At 47.3% G+C, this 13320-nt stretch overlaps 1 protein-coding gene and 1 long non-coding RNA gene across 2 annotated transcripts in view; one reads left to right on the top strand and one right to left on the bottom strand.

Annotated features, from left to right (window-relative positions):
• Grhl3 (grainyhead like transcription factor 3) overlaps positions 1-380 on the bottom strand; it is a 30507-nt gene extending 30127 nt beyond the window's left edge. Inside the window, exon 1 of the mRNA XM_003471125.5 lies at positions 199-380. Coding sequence (XP_003471173.3) covers positions 199-215 — 17 coding nt within the window. The 5' untranslated portion in view covers positions 216-380. The remainder of the gene's footprint in view (positions 1-198) is intronic.
• On the top strand, positions 252-5698 carry LOC134472959 (uncharacterized). Its single transcript, XR_010043014.1, has 3 exons — positions 252-355; positions 4387-4592; positions 5564-5698. It is a non-coding gene; the product is annotated as an uncharacterized LOC134472959 (long non-coding RNA).
• The last annotated feature ends 7622 nt before the right edge of the window (positions 5699-13320 follow it).

The following is a 13320-nucleotide window of genomic DNA, read 5'->3' as shown; positions in this document are numbered from 1 at the left end:
TTCCCAGGGAAACACTCAGCTCTAGCTTGAGACCAGGGCTTGTCTCAACTCGCCGAAGCAGAATCGTCAGCTCATTCATTTACCCTTACAAATTGCCGTGTGAATTCTGGCGCCGGCCTCCCCGCTCTTCCTCCTCCTGGAAACCCCATCCACCCTCCAAGCTCCGAGGGCACCAGGCATCCGCTGATGTTTACTCACTCAAGTTCATTCGACATCTTCCTGCTCCCAGGCTCTGACGATCTGCTCCGAGGCTCTGCGGACCACTTGTCTCTAGTTCTTGGCTGACACAGACATTCCCTGCCCAGGGAAGTGTTTGATTTATGTTGAGGTTTAGGTGTCAGGATTTTGCTGACAGGTAAGTTCCCAGCAGCGCTAGTGCTGATTGGCTGTCGGTACAGGTGCCGGCAACTGCAGGTATACCTCAACAGGTGCAGCTGTTAACTCTTGGCCCTCCAGGAGGGCGGAGCCAGGAGGGGCTGGCTGGGTGTAGCTGGCCAATTCCTCCCTTGGTGAGGGGGCGGGGGGCGGAGATGAGGGAGGAGGGAGGAGAAAGAAGCTGGAAAGAAGCAAGACAACTAGAGGAAAAATACAGAGACCGATACTTGGTTAGTTAGAGTCCTGGGTGCCAGAAACATCTCCTCCGTAGTCCTCGGTCCCCTCCTTCCCTCTGGGAAATCTCAAAGGAGAGACAAGATCTTCCCCTGGTGTCTTTGTATAAATCCCCCTCACCTTTTTTTTTTTCTTAAGACTTTCCCCTTATTTATGAATAATTTAGTTATTCAAGTGATTACCTTTGATTCTCACAGCAATGCAACATCACTCGCTGTCACTTTCCTCTTCCTTCCCAGCGCGTGCACATTACAGATGAGGGAGGAAGGGGAGGCTGGAGAGGCAAAGCCACTTGCAAAGGGGGACTGACGTGGCTGCCAGAGCTCAGACCCAAAGCTGCGGTCCCGAGTCCGGCTGCCAATGGCCAGAGCTGAAGACAGTACCCTCCGTTTAACAGACTCTCACTGAGTATCTGTTGTGAACGAGGCTGTGCTTTGGATTCTGGGGAAACAGAGGCCAGAGAACTTGGGAGGAGCTTCCCATGTGGGGAGGTCGCCGGGGCCAGGGAGGCCATCTTTTATGGAGTATGATACAGATCTGAATGGGATGTGGGCAAACCGCATACCTCGGGCTGGCACAGAAGGGATGGAGAAGTTGGAGTTGGCCATCTTTGAAGCTTTAGCTGATCATTCCACCAACTCCGAGTGCCGCTTTCTGCTTTGGGAGCTCAGGAGAAATCAGTTGCCTATTAGACGAAGTAATTGTGGAATAATTGCTATGAGCCATCTTCTCTAAAGAACGAGGTTGGTAAACCCAGAATATCCACAAGCAGGAGAAAGCTAGAGTTTTGTTTGTTTTGTTAAGGAGAGGCTGCCTGGAATAATTTGAAATTAAATCTAAGCCCAAAACTTCTTTCCCGACCCCCTTGCATGTCTCTTTTTGCTCTGTCTTCCTGGGGTCCTCGCCTTGGCCCATTCCTTTCTCTGTCAGGGAAAGGCAAAAGAGGTTTCAGCTGCCCTTGCTGGCCGGATAGAGGTTTTCAGGGTAAAGTCAGAGACCTTCGGGGTCAGGGGTCAAGCCTGGGGTGAAGGCATATTGAGTTTGAGAATTCCCAGTGTAGTTTCTCACTGGAGGCTATGCGGAGGTCATCACAAGGGCCCTAACAAATGATAGTAAATAAGAACCCCTGATAAAGCTTTGTCTTCAGGGCAGCCCTCTGCAATCACCCTTGGAAAAGTAGACAGTTATTTCCTGTCACAGCTCTATGTAGTCTCTGCAAAGCCTTACAACTTGTTGATGTTTCTGTGATTATCTATCTCTATATTCCTGTGGAAAGAAACTCCGTAGAAGCACAGACCCTTGTGTCTTTTTCAGTCCTGTCAGTGTGAGGCTCCTAGTAGGTGCTGGATACACAACCTAGATCAGGCATTGTGCAGAGCTCTTGCGTGCATTATCTCATTTAATTCTTATGACAACCCTGTGAGTTGCTTTTATCATCCCCATTTTATAGATGAGAAAAGTGAGGGACAAAGTGATTAAGTAAAACCACTCAAGGAGAGCAAGGCAGTGGTAGAGAAAGCTGGGAGTTAATCTGAGAGCAGAGCTTGGGTGCTCAGCCACTTCACAGAGGCTATTGGTGCCAGCCGTGACTGCAAAGCTGGCCGCGACCCGAAGGACGGCACGCTTCTCTGTATGTGCCTGCCTCCCCACCTCAGGGACGGCTGTGGTTTCTGTCAGCTGTGTTGCAACGCACAGGTGAAGGACTGGCAGGTGACTCACGCTGGCTGGGCAGTGGAGCGGGGCTGGGATTCCAAGTGGCATGCCTATGCTTGCAGGGCTTTTAAAAATGGGTTCTCTCCCTCTGTTTCTGGGTTCTGTGTCTTTAAATCACCTGCACCTACCTGCTGAGCTTTGCAGAGGTGCAAGTCATGGGGCAGGCAGAAGGTTTTTACGTCTTTGCAAAGAAAGGCCCCGAAAAGTCCCTGGGTGGCGGGAAAGGTTGAGGGGTCTGGGATAGGTAAGCAGCCGGTTCACAGGTCGCCAGACTCCTCCACCGGGAGTCCCACGTCCCAGGCCTTCCTTCCCACTGTGCAGACCCAGGGTTTGAAGAGACACTGCCCAAGCCTTGCTGACGTGTGTGGCCCAAGGCTAGGTGAGGCTGGCACTTCTTTTCACTTCTTAGAGGGACCAGCTCTTGGTTTCCCTGTGGAGGAGATAAAAAACAGGGACCAGTCAATGATGTGACATGTAACATAGTGATTATATTCACAATAATAACAGTGCATAATGATGGCTGCTACTTGGTGTTTGTATTTTGTAAGACTGTGCTAAGAATCACTTGTACTAGGCAGTAATACTGCTCTCAGACTGACAGAGCTCTGTTTACATCCCAGCTCCGTAACGCAAGGTAAGGAACTTGCTCAACCTCAGTTTCCTCACCTGTAGAATGGGTATGAAAATAGTATGCATCCCCCATAGGGTCATTATTAGTATTACATGAGATAATTTAGGCAAAAGTGTTGTATAGTATCTGGCATCTAACAATCAATTGTTACAAAATATTCCCCCCAAAAAAACTTGATGAAAAAACATGACAAATTTATTTTCCAAAATGAAGAAACTGAGATTTAAGTACATTGACTTGTTGAAAATCAATAGCTAATAAGTGAAAGACCTGAGATTTGAACTTGCATCTTTATGATTCCATGGTCGTAGAACTGGACTAAATTAGGGAGTGTCCTGAGTTCAAATTCTGTCTGATCTCTGGCCATTTAGTGACTGAGTAAATCTTGTCTTAGAGTCAGAGTCCCTCCAAAATCCGATTAGCTAATCACTCTACAGACAGATTTGCAGTCAGAATCCCCTGGGTTTCCTTTTCCGGGTTACTTCTTCCAGACACTGTCTGTCCCCTTAGAGTGTGGAGTCCTTCATCTCTCGCTCTGCTTGCCGAGGTCCTGACTCCTCATGAGTCACGGCTTCAGAAGAGCGTGACACTCTCCTTGGCACGTTAGGCGTGGGTCACGAAGGGCGGGACCACAGGACTAAGTACCGCAAGGTGTAGGAGCCAGGGTTGCTTTATTCCTGGGCACCGCACGGCTGAGACGCCATCCTTCAGCCTCGTGGCCTGGTAATAGCGTTGCCTTATCTAGCACTGGAAGACTTCATGCTTCAGCTAGCACATCTGTAATCCTAGCGCTCGGGAGGCTGAGGCCTGAGCATCCCAAGTCCCAGGCCAGCGTGGCCACATAGTGAGTTCAAGGCCAGCCTGTGCTAAATCGTGAGCTATGATTATCCACAATCTTAATGAAATTCCTTTGGCCTATCCAAAAAACATTGAAATGACATCCACTCAATAGCACCTTTCTGTGAGTACAGAAATGACAAGATTTTAATCCCCCCCCCGCCCTCCCCACTAAATGTTCCATATTGCACTTACGTTGGTTCTGTAATCAAAAGGTCTACATAAAGCTTCAGTTTGTCATTAAACCAAAATAAGTGCTCCCTGACTAAACATCGTGTCCCCACACTTTGGGACACAAAGTGGAGACAGAGAGAAAGGTTCAGAGTCCTTACTTAGCTCTTCCTGGGGAAATGTGGGGATGGCGACTGGAGCTGTCCGGCTTGCAGGGTCTTAGCAGCGAGCTCAGTTACAATCTTGGCCTAACAGTTACGATGATCGCTATCACTTTAAGCACTTGTGTCTTTATGTACTGGGGAGGAGGGCGGTCACTCAGTCCCCAGGTGGTCTGATCTTGGGAATGTTGTTGGAGTTACTGGAGGAGAAGCTTGCTTTGACTGAGACCCTGGATGAGCAAGCTGGCTTCTTCCTTGCTGCAGTTTCCTCCCCGGTGAAGTTAGTACCAGGAGGACTAAACAAGGTAAGCGAGCGGCCTTCGGATATGCCAGGCAGTGTCCTTGTGCTTAGAAGCCTAATGAAGAATTGCCGTGAAAGTCCCCATTTTACAGAAGAGGAGCAGGCTTGGAGAAGTGACGTAGCATCTGAGAACACCTGGCTGTCTGCATTGTGACAGAGAATCAAACAGGTTTGTCTGACCCCAAAGCTACGGAAACTGCCCTTTCAGCCTCCTGGGTCCTTTTAGGGACAAGGCATGAAGTAGGTTGCCAAAAGAATTGAGTGAGGGAGAAAGAAACGTTGATAGGGTAGTTGATAATCTGTGTAAGGTACCTTACACAGATTTATCAGCTCCCAGAGGGCAGAAGCTATACAGAGAAAAATAAATCTCACACAACACCTGCCCCCAGACTCAACATAGCAGGTATTCAATAAAGATTTGTTGAACAAATGAAAAATGACTGGATGAGTATAATTTACACAAGATATTAACGTTCAAAGCAAGTTGCTGTTGCCTTTTACGCCCGCCCCAGTCCCGAAGGGAACGCCTGCTAGTTTGAATCTCTACTCCCCACCTCATTAGCATACACCAGTGACTTTACTCCAGCCTTCCCCATCATCCCTCCCCCCTGAGATGAAATTAACTGGGATCTCGATGGAAAGCCAACAGCAAAGGGTAGGTACCCTATAAAAAGTAGCTGCTGTTAGGTGAGCACTGATGTGGAGGCGGGGCCTCTCAGTCACCCCATCCCCTGCCTCCTTCCCAGTCCCTTCTATGAATGGAGCTCTTTTCCAAGCATCTGTGTGTACTTTTTGGTCTCCTGTGATCCAGTAGCCAGCCTGGGGAGGATGAGGCAAGGATGTGTTGTGGGTGCTATTTGACAGGTAATCTGAGGTTCAGAGAGAATCCCCCTAGTTAGGGAACTCGGGGTACTGGAACCTCAGCTTCTGGAAAGTGTCATCTTAGACACCATTGCAGAGCCTGTCCCGGGTCCACACTGAGAGCCCTGTACAAGGGTCATCAGACTTCCCTTCTCTTCCCCATCACTGGGTGAGGACACGACCCTCCTCTGCAGGATTGCAAGGACCTGAATGTCGTGCTCCTGGGGAGTCCGGCCATGGGGTGGGTGGCCTCCAGGCCCTTTACACTTTGTACTTCAGATTTCTGTCAGAGCCCTGCTGGTGACACCACTGACACTCCTACTGGAGGTTTCCTGAACGTCCAGACTCATCGTACGGTCTCAAGCCACCCTGAAGCCTTACAGTAAAAGCAGAGAGCCTCTGCACACGCCCCACGTAAGCAGTTTCCTCACTTATCAAGTTGTTGAGGGATAACTGAAGACACCCAGTCCTGGCAAGGGTAAAGGGAAACAGGTTCTCTCCTGCTGGAAAGAGTGAACCCCTTCAAACTTGGGCTTTCAGTCTTAGCATCTCCTTTGATCTAGCAATTTCACTCATAGGAATTTGGGCCAAGCAGATAATCTCTTTGCTCCAGGATTTATGTACAGGGACATGCACCCGAGCGTTGTTTATAATCCCAAGAAATCAGAATTCATATAAATACCCTGCAGCAAAAGGAAAGGAGAGAAAGGTGCCGAGCGCGCAGGACACGGGGCCACGCTGGAAAGGATGGCTCGGTAGCATTGCTGAGCTCGCAGTATGATTGTTATCGCCGAGTGTCCTTATGTAATCCTCACAGCAGCAAGTGCCATCATCCTGATTTTACAAACGAGGAAAATGAGGCTCAGAAGAGACACGACTTACTAGGAAGTCTCTGAGCTGAGTCTTCACCCTGGGTCTGTTTCTCTGCATTTACTTGACCGACACTTCCTACAGGACATTAGATTGTTCCTATTTTCAAAGTCTACTTATGGGAAGAGAAAGAACAGGAAAGGGACCCACCAGCAGTCACATGTAGACAATGGGGACCAATGTGACTTGCAGTTTATTCTGTTGGCTTATCTGTTGACATTTGCTTTTGTTAACAGAACAAAGAAACTTTATTAAAAAGTAGCAAAGCAAGAGTTTGGAAGGAAGCAGCCAAGCGTTGTTTGGAGATGCTCCCACTGTGGCCGGGAGCCAGCCAGAAAGGAAGCCGCAGGGGCGAGGGGAGCCTCATCGCCGGAAGGAGAGGCTGCGTGGCCCCAGGGATGCCCGGAGGCCCAGTCTTCTAGGACCTGTGCCCCAGGCCCTGGCGGCCTAACTGCTATCGCAGGGCCCATCACCAGCCTGCACCTTAAAAGGCCTTTAAATACACACTGCCCACTTCCAAATAAAAGCGTGCTCCCTGGAGAAAAGCCTGTTAATTTTCCCCACCACCACGGCAAACAACACAACATGGAGAAAGTATTTCCTCCTCTCTGAAGGGGTCAAGCTGGGGGCTTAGAGAGTTGAGGTGAGGGTTTTCTGGAAGAACTACTGAGGGAAGATGGTTAAGGTATGGACCTGGTTTGAGGGGGTCCTGGGCCTCCAGTGCTGATCAGAAGAAGCAAGGAGCAAAGTCAGGGCTGCTTTTCTGGGGCAGGGTGGGGCAGGGTGGGTCCTGTTCTGGGCTCAGGTTATATGAGCACAATTATTAACCCTTGGGTCCCAACCAGTCCTGTTTTTTAGGCTCTGGACAGGCTGTCCACATTGTCCAGCCGCATGCCCTGCTATGGCTAGCCAGCTGTCCTTTCCAGGCTGGCGTCACTCAGGACACCTTCCATTCTCAGGTTGCTCTGGAATCTCTTCCACTTCAAGATTCAGCTATCAACATTCATTCCTTCTTTGTTATCCTTTCATTCAATGAATATGAAGATTTATTTGATCATTAAACATTACAATAATAGGGTCTAGGGTGGAGCTCAATGATAGATTGCATGCTTAGTGTGTGTGAGGCCCTGGGTTCCACCCCCCAAACCATCCTTAAAATTGTACTAGTGGCTCACTTTTTGAGTCCCTAACTGTATGCCCGGGTCTGTGCAACTGACCTGTCCTTTTCCACTCAGTCCTTACTGTTGTCCACATCTGTTTTGCAAACTTCAGCTATGGAACTTGATCAGGTCATGTGGTCTCAAGTAACCACGCTGCGTTTTGAACATAGGTTGTTTGGCTCAGAGGTGTAGCCACTCTCTATATTGCCTCAGTGAACCGTTGCTTAGTAAACTTGGTGAGGACTTCCGAGGGTCATGTATCTGTCCTAAAGGCAGAGGAGAAAAATGAATAATGTGTATTTCTGCCCACCAGGAAGCTGGGGGTGGGATGGGATCTTCCTGAAGCCCTCCTGCTCTGCAAAACCTTTCCTCCTTGACCCACTAGTGGACTAATACAAAATTGGTTTTGTTACCACATTTCACAGACTTTCTTGTGCTTGAACCCCATAAGGGTTCTTTGATCTTATCTTCTAGGGGATGCCTCAAGTTCTGCTGTGGACTCTCTCTCTCTCTCTCTCTCTCTCTCTCTCTCTCACACACACACACACACACACACACACACACACACACACACACACATACACACATGCTACAGTTAATCGAGAGCTTAGACTCTGGAGCCAGCCTTCTTAAATTCAAATCCTGGCTACCATTTGCCACTGTGTGACCCTGGGTAATCTCTCTGAGCCTCAGTTTCTTCATCTGTAAAGTAGGTGTAACTTCTTCCTTGTAAGGTTTCTGCAAATGAAGTAAAATATGCAAAACATTCAGCACCTTTCTGGAATATAACAGACCTGGAAAAGGCCTGCTATTGTTTTTATCATTAGGGATGGGCATATCTTGCCACTTCAGTGAAACAGTGAGTCCTTGTTTCTTCCTTACTTCTGCCACCCAGGGCAAATGTACCTGACGGTGGGGTGTAGTCACTAGGTTTCTCTGCCTGAAGATGTGAGCGTGATTGTTGCTCTGTGCCCAGGTTCCTTGGAAATCTGAATCATGCCATGACAGCTCTTCCTTTGGAGATGAGGCCCTTTCACAATGAGCACTGTCATTTGTGTCCTCTGAGGTCATGTGTGGCTGCCCCCATTATTACCCACTGATAAGCCCTGAAGGAGTCTTGATAGGTTAATGACAGTGAGTTGACTCTTTAGCCCATGGCTGTGGTTGGTTGGCTACCTTGCAGAGCCTCCAGTGGCCTCTGAATTGACTGATGACCCAGTGTAGGGTCATAGTATTTCCTTCGTCTGTCCTTGAACTACAGTAGCAACTCAGACAAGGCCCCACCTGGACGGGACCAGTTTGGCAGCCTTTTGCTTCACCTCCTCCACTCCCCTGCCCTCAGGAGTTGCCTGCGGCCTGTGAGGTACTTTGAGGGTTTTGAAAGTTAAGGCCCTCAATTTAAAGACTTATCCTTTCAATTAGTGTTGGGATTGTAAGCAGCAGGTTGAAGATAGACCTAGGTTTGAAACCTGGCTCGCCAGGCGTGGTGGCTCACGCCTGTAATCCCAGCACTGGGGAGGCTGAGGCAGGAGGATCATTTCAAATTCAAGACCAGCCAAAGCTACAAAGTGAGTTCAAGGCCAGCCTGAACTGCATAGCTAGACCCTGTCTCAAAAAAGGCCAAAAAAAAAAAAGAAACCTGACTCGGCTCTTTCTTAGTGGTGACCCTGAGCTTTATAACACCTGTACCTGAGTCTGTGTCCTTGTCTGCACAATGGGCATGAGTGTGGTATTACTTCCTAGGTTGGCTGTAAGGGCTATGTACACGGGGCCCACTGAGTGCAGGGCCTGGCCCTTGCAGGGCTCCTGGGCCGCTCCCAGTGCTCTTGGGATGCAGTGCGGGGCACTGGACAGAGAAGGTGAATGGTTGGACTCAACAGAGTTCCAGTTCCAGCTCCGTTGTTTCTTGACTATGTTGACCTTAAGAAAGTCACCTTGCTTCTGAGCTACACCAGTACTTTCCAGCGGGCTAAAATCTGTGATTCTGAAGGTCCTTAAAGACAAAAAAAAAAAAGTAGTACTTCCCCAAGATGAACGTCATTATTATGTATCACTAAGATATACCAACACTAAAAATACATAAAATATATATACTTTACACACACACACACACACACACACACACACACACACACACACAAAGTAAAGAGGAAGACCAATTAGTTCCAGATGTCTTCAGCTGCCAAGGTCACCATTTCATAAGCCCCAGGGACTTGGTACCATCTGGGCCGAGCCTCCTCAACCAGGTGAGCCATTTGCAAGAGTCCAGAAAGCTTGCTGGGGCTGCAGGGAAGGAAGGAGGCTCGGAAGCCGAAGAGCAGGCCTGAGAAAAGCGGCATCCCCAAACACCAGAGGACAGTATTCTGCCCTTTGGTACCTTGGTCAAGAGTCGCCCTCCACCTCATCTGAACGCATTATTTTGTGGCAAGTGAGAGGTGTTTGCCCCAGAGGCTGAGGATGTTCTGCTTTGTCATAAAACAGGCCTCACCTGAGAAGCAGGACATTGTCTTGGGGGGACCTACTGACCTCTGACACATACCCTTCCTGGCCCTCCAAGCAATCAGAGTCACGCACAGCAGGCAGCAAATGACGGGGCAGGGAGAGGCCGCTGCATCCTGGAGAAAGGCAGTCCTTGCTCACGGGGTCTCCATCAGTGCAGAATCCCACCGAGCCATTGTTGTGCCCTGTTTGAACCCCCAGGGCGATGACAAGGGTGGGATTTACAGGAAATAAAAAGCAATTGGTTTTAACTCGTTCTACCAGTTTTTACCCCCTACTGTAAAAAAAAGTCACTTAGCCATTTTAATGCTACAAATTTCCCTTTACAGAGACAATGAGTTTTAGAGGAACCAAGTGAGCTGACTTACAAACAGCGAAGCCTCTAGCACCTAACGCTCTGCTCAACACTTCAAACTCATTGTCGTGTTACTTTTAAATGACAGCGTCACTGTGGAGAGTGGTATGATGGTTTTCCTTTTGCAGGTGGGAAAGCTGAGGTCCACAGAAGTAGAGGGACTGACTGCGGGCCGGTGGTACAGCTGGATGTGGACCCGGGTCCCAGCCACTCAGTAGGGGGACAGCTCTGCGCCCCTCCGGCTTCTGTCTGTGGCTAAGGCCAGCTGTAAGTGCACAAGCTCAGCGGCATAAGCGCCTGCCTTGCAAGTGTGCGGTTGTGAGTTCAATCCCTGGTACCAATAAAAATGAAAAAGACAAAAAAAAAAAAAAAAAGTGTACAGACTGTTGCAAGGTCTCGAGTCCTGATTACTCTCACACCCAGTGGCCAGTAACGGAGGGCTTTTTCCTCCTTTTCCTTAAGATTTCCTGGAGGCCACGTCCTCCTCTTCCTTCCCCTTTGCCTTTCTAAGGAAGTCACCACTTTTTCCAGCTTGAGGATCATCCCTCCTCTGACCCAACCTTCCTGGAAAATTTGCTTCCTCTGCTCTGGACATGAACTACTACTGAATTTTCACAGACCGTATCAGGAAAATCCACAGATGCCTCCTAAAGAGTGCAAAAATACTCAAGAGGCTCCAGGCAGGAAAAGTTTTTGACAGTCAAATTGTTTGGGAAAAAAAACCTTCGTAACCTGCTCCCCTATAAAAATTAACAAGGTACATTCAAGCCTCTGAAAAGTCCCGCAGTTGGGAAACTATGTAGTTTGCTTTTTCAATCCAGGATTTCCCAAATAGACATGACCACAGTTTCGTGTTTTCCATCCCCACTGAATACCTGTAATACTTTGTAGAGCCAGTGATCTGCTGTGGAACACATTTTGGGGATTCCCATCCACAGCTCTCCTCCAAGGCGTGGAGTTGACCCTGTTTTCACTGTTAAAATCCTTCCTCTTTCTCAGGGTTATTAACTTACAGTGTCACACACAAAATATCAGAGCATATCTGCTCATTTGGGTGCTCAGTGAGGATGCAAATTTTAAGATCTGATGAGAATGTTACCAGGGGAAATTCAAGGATTTTTCAGAATTTGAGAGTGGGGAGAGAATCTGAAACAAACAACAGAGAGAGTCTACCAGGCTTTGATTTTGCTTCCTAGTCAAGGATCACAGCTAGAGATGAAGTGTAATGGACAAAAGCCTAGAGCCCGGTAGCAAATAGTACTGGCAAAATTCTGAATGAACGAATGAATGAATTCACAAATAATGAAATAACTTACTTCCTGGCCCCCAGTCTGTTCTCCTTGTTACGCTTCCTGTTGTGATCACATACATATCCTCTCCAGAGCCAGATCTCGCCGTGCTACTCTCCTGCGGACCCACTGCCTTCGACCGGTGCCTTGATGGGACATTGAAAACTGCCAACAAACCTGCAGGCTTCTTTCCTCACCTTTCCCCATGGGGGATCCCTTACTTTGGTCACCCCATTCCCCAAATATACTTTATGTTTATCTTTCAACCTTTTCTCTGCCTTTATGAAGCTATTCCCTGGGCCTCAGGGTCCCTCCTCAGTCTCCACAGTGTGGAATCTAACAGTCCTGTTAAATGCGAGAAGCCAGCCCTAGAAAAAGATGTTTCCAATGATCACTTGAATGAGAAGACGGTAAAGAAATCGATATCTAACCTATTGGGGGGCGGGACTAGAACTGAGGCTGCCTTTGGGAACTGTGGATTGATTAGAAGGAGCACAGAGGGGCACTTTGGGACATGGAAATGATCTAGGTCTTGATGGTCATGGGGGTTGCGTGGGTGAGTATGTTGGCCCAAACTTGTTAATGCATAGGCAAATCTGAGCGTTTCTCTATGGTGTGAATTTTATTGAAAACGGAAAGATCTCCCCAGGCAAGGATCACTCCTTTGTCCATGATTGCCTCAAAGAACTTTATAATTACTGGCAATCATCACTTAACACAAAACAGGTCCTGTGCAAGTGTTTGTGAGATTGAGTGGAAGCCAGATTCATAAAAATGAAGAAAAACAATAGCTACCAGGTGCTGGTTCTATGGCACTGTGTGCCTGCGTGCTAGGTTTTTTAAACATTTATTTAATATATATATATCAAATAGACACAATAGCTATGAAGCCTGAAAACAGACAAATACATATAACAACTGTGAATGTTTTAGTTATATTTCTTTATAATACAAACAAAATAATAGTGTCTGTTTTTCCAAACTTCACAGTCACTGTGTGATTAAGTTAAAAGTATGCATATATACACACACTTACAAATACAGTCCACCAAAAAATGTATGCATGCTCTAAGAAAAAGAAAAATTGGTATAAATATTCTAACACTAAATTTACTGAGACATCATGAGATTAATACAAGTTACTTTTGGCCTCTACAGTTACAAGTGGTGGTCACGAGCTTCCGGACACGTATTCGTATGGTGAACGGCTGCTTGGGTGGCCTTGGTCATTGAGATGGCTGTGCACATTTTCAGTGTCTTTCTAAGGGTCAAAAGTGTAGTGAGTTTTCTGCAATGTACTATACTACATCTCCCGAGGTCTCCCATGTGAGAGTAACACCATGTGTTAAGGAAACATCAGACTATTTTTCTTTTCCTGAAGTGTGTATACATTTTCTGGGCGGATTCTGTATGGTAAGTCCCTGGCTTATAAAATTTGTGTTTCAAAGTGTCACAGATAGAACAGATCTTGCATTATGAACATTTATTGGAGTGAACAAATTGCAGAAGTAGCTCATGTGTCTGCTCGACATTGTCACAGGTGTGTTGCTGTGTGTTTGCAGTGCGACAGGGTACGGAAGTACAGTCCACTTGGGAATTTACTGTATTTGTGTGAATGTTGGTTTTTTAAGCTTCATACTGTATATTTGTGTCAAAGGTACATAAGATTCACAATCAGAATTATGAATGGATCCTACTTACAAATATTCTCCTGGAACAGAACTTGTTCATAAGTTGGCATCTATTATATAACCATAGATCAGAGACATTCAGGGCAAAAGATTGCATCCATACTGAATGTGTACAAACTTTCTTATCATTATTCCCTGAACAATACAGTATAATGATTCTTCACACACCATT

Source organism: Cavia porcellus, unplaced genomic scaffold (genome assembly GCF_034190915.1).
Source record: "Cavia porcellus strain 051 isolate PalLab524CR breed Dunkin Hartley unplaced genomic scaffold, mCavPor4.1 scaffold_25, whole genome shotgun sequence".
In the NCBI taxonomy this organism is placed as follows: domain Eukaryota; kingdom Metazoa; phylum Chordata; class Mammalia; order Rodentia; family Caviidae; genus Cavia; species Cavia porcellus.
Note: the sequence above shows the minus strand (reverse complement) of the source record. Positions and strands in the feature narration are given on the sequence as shown.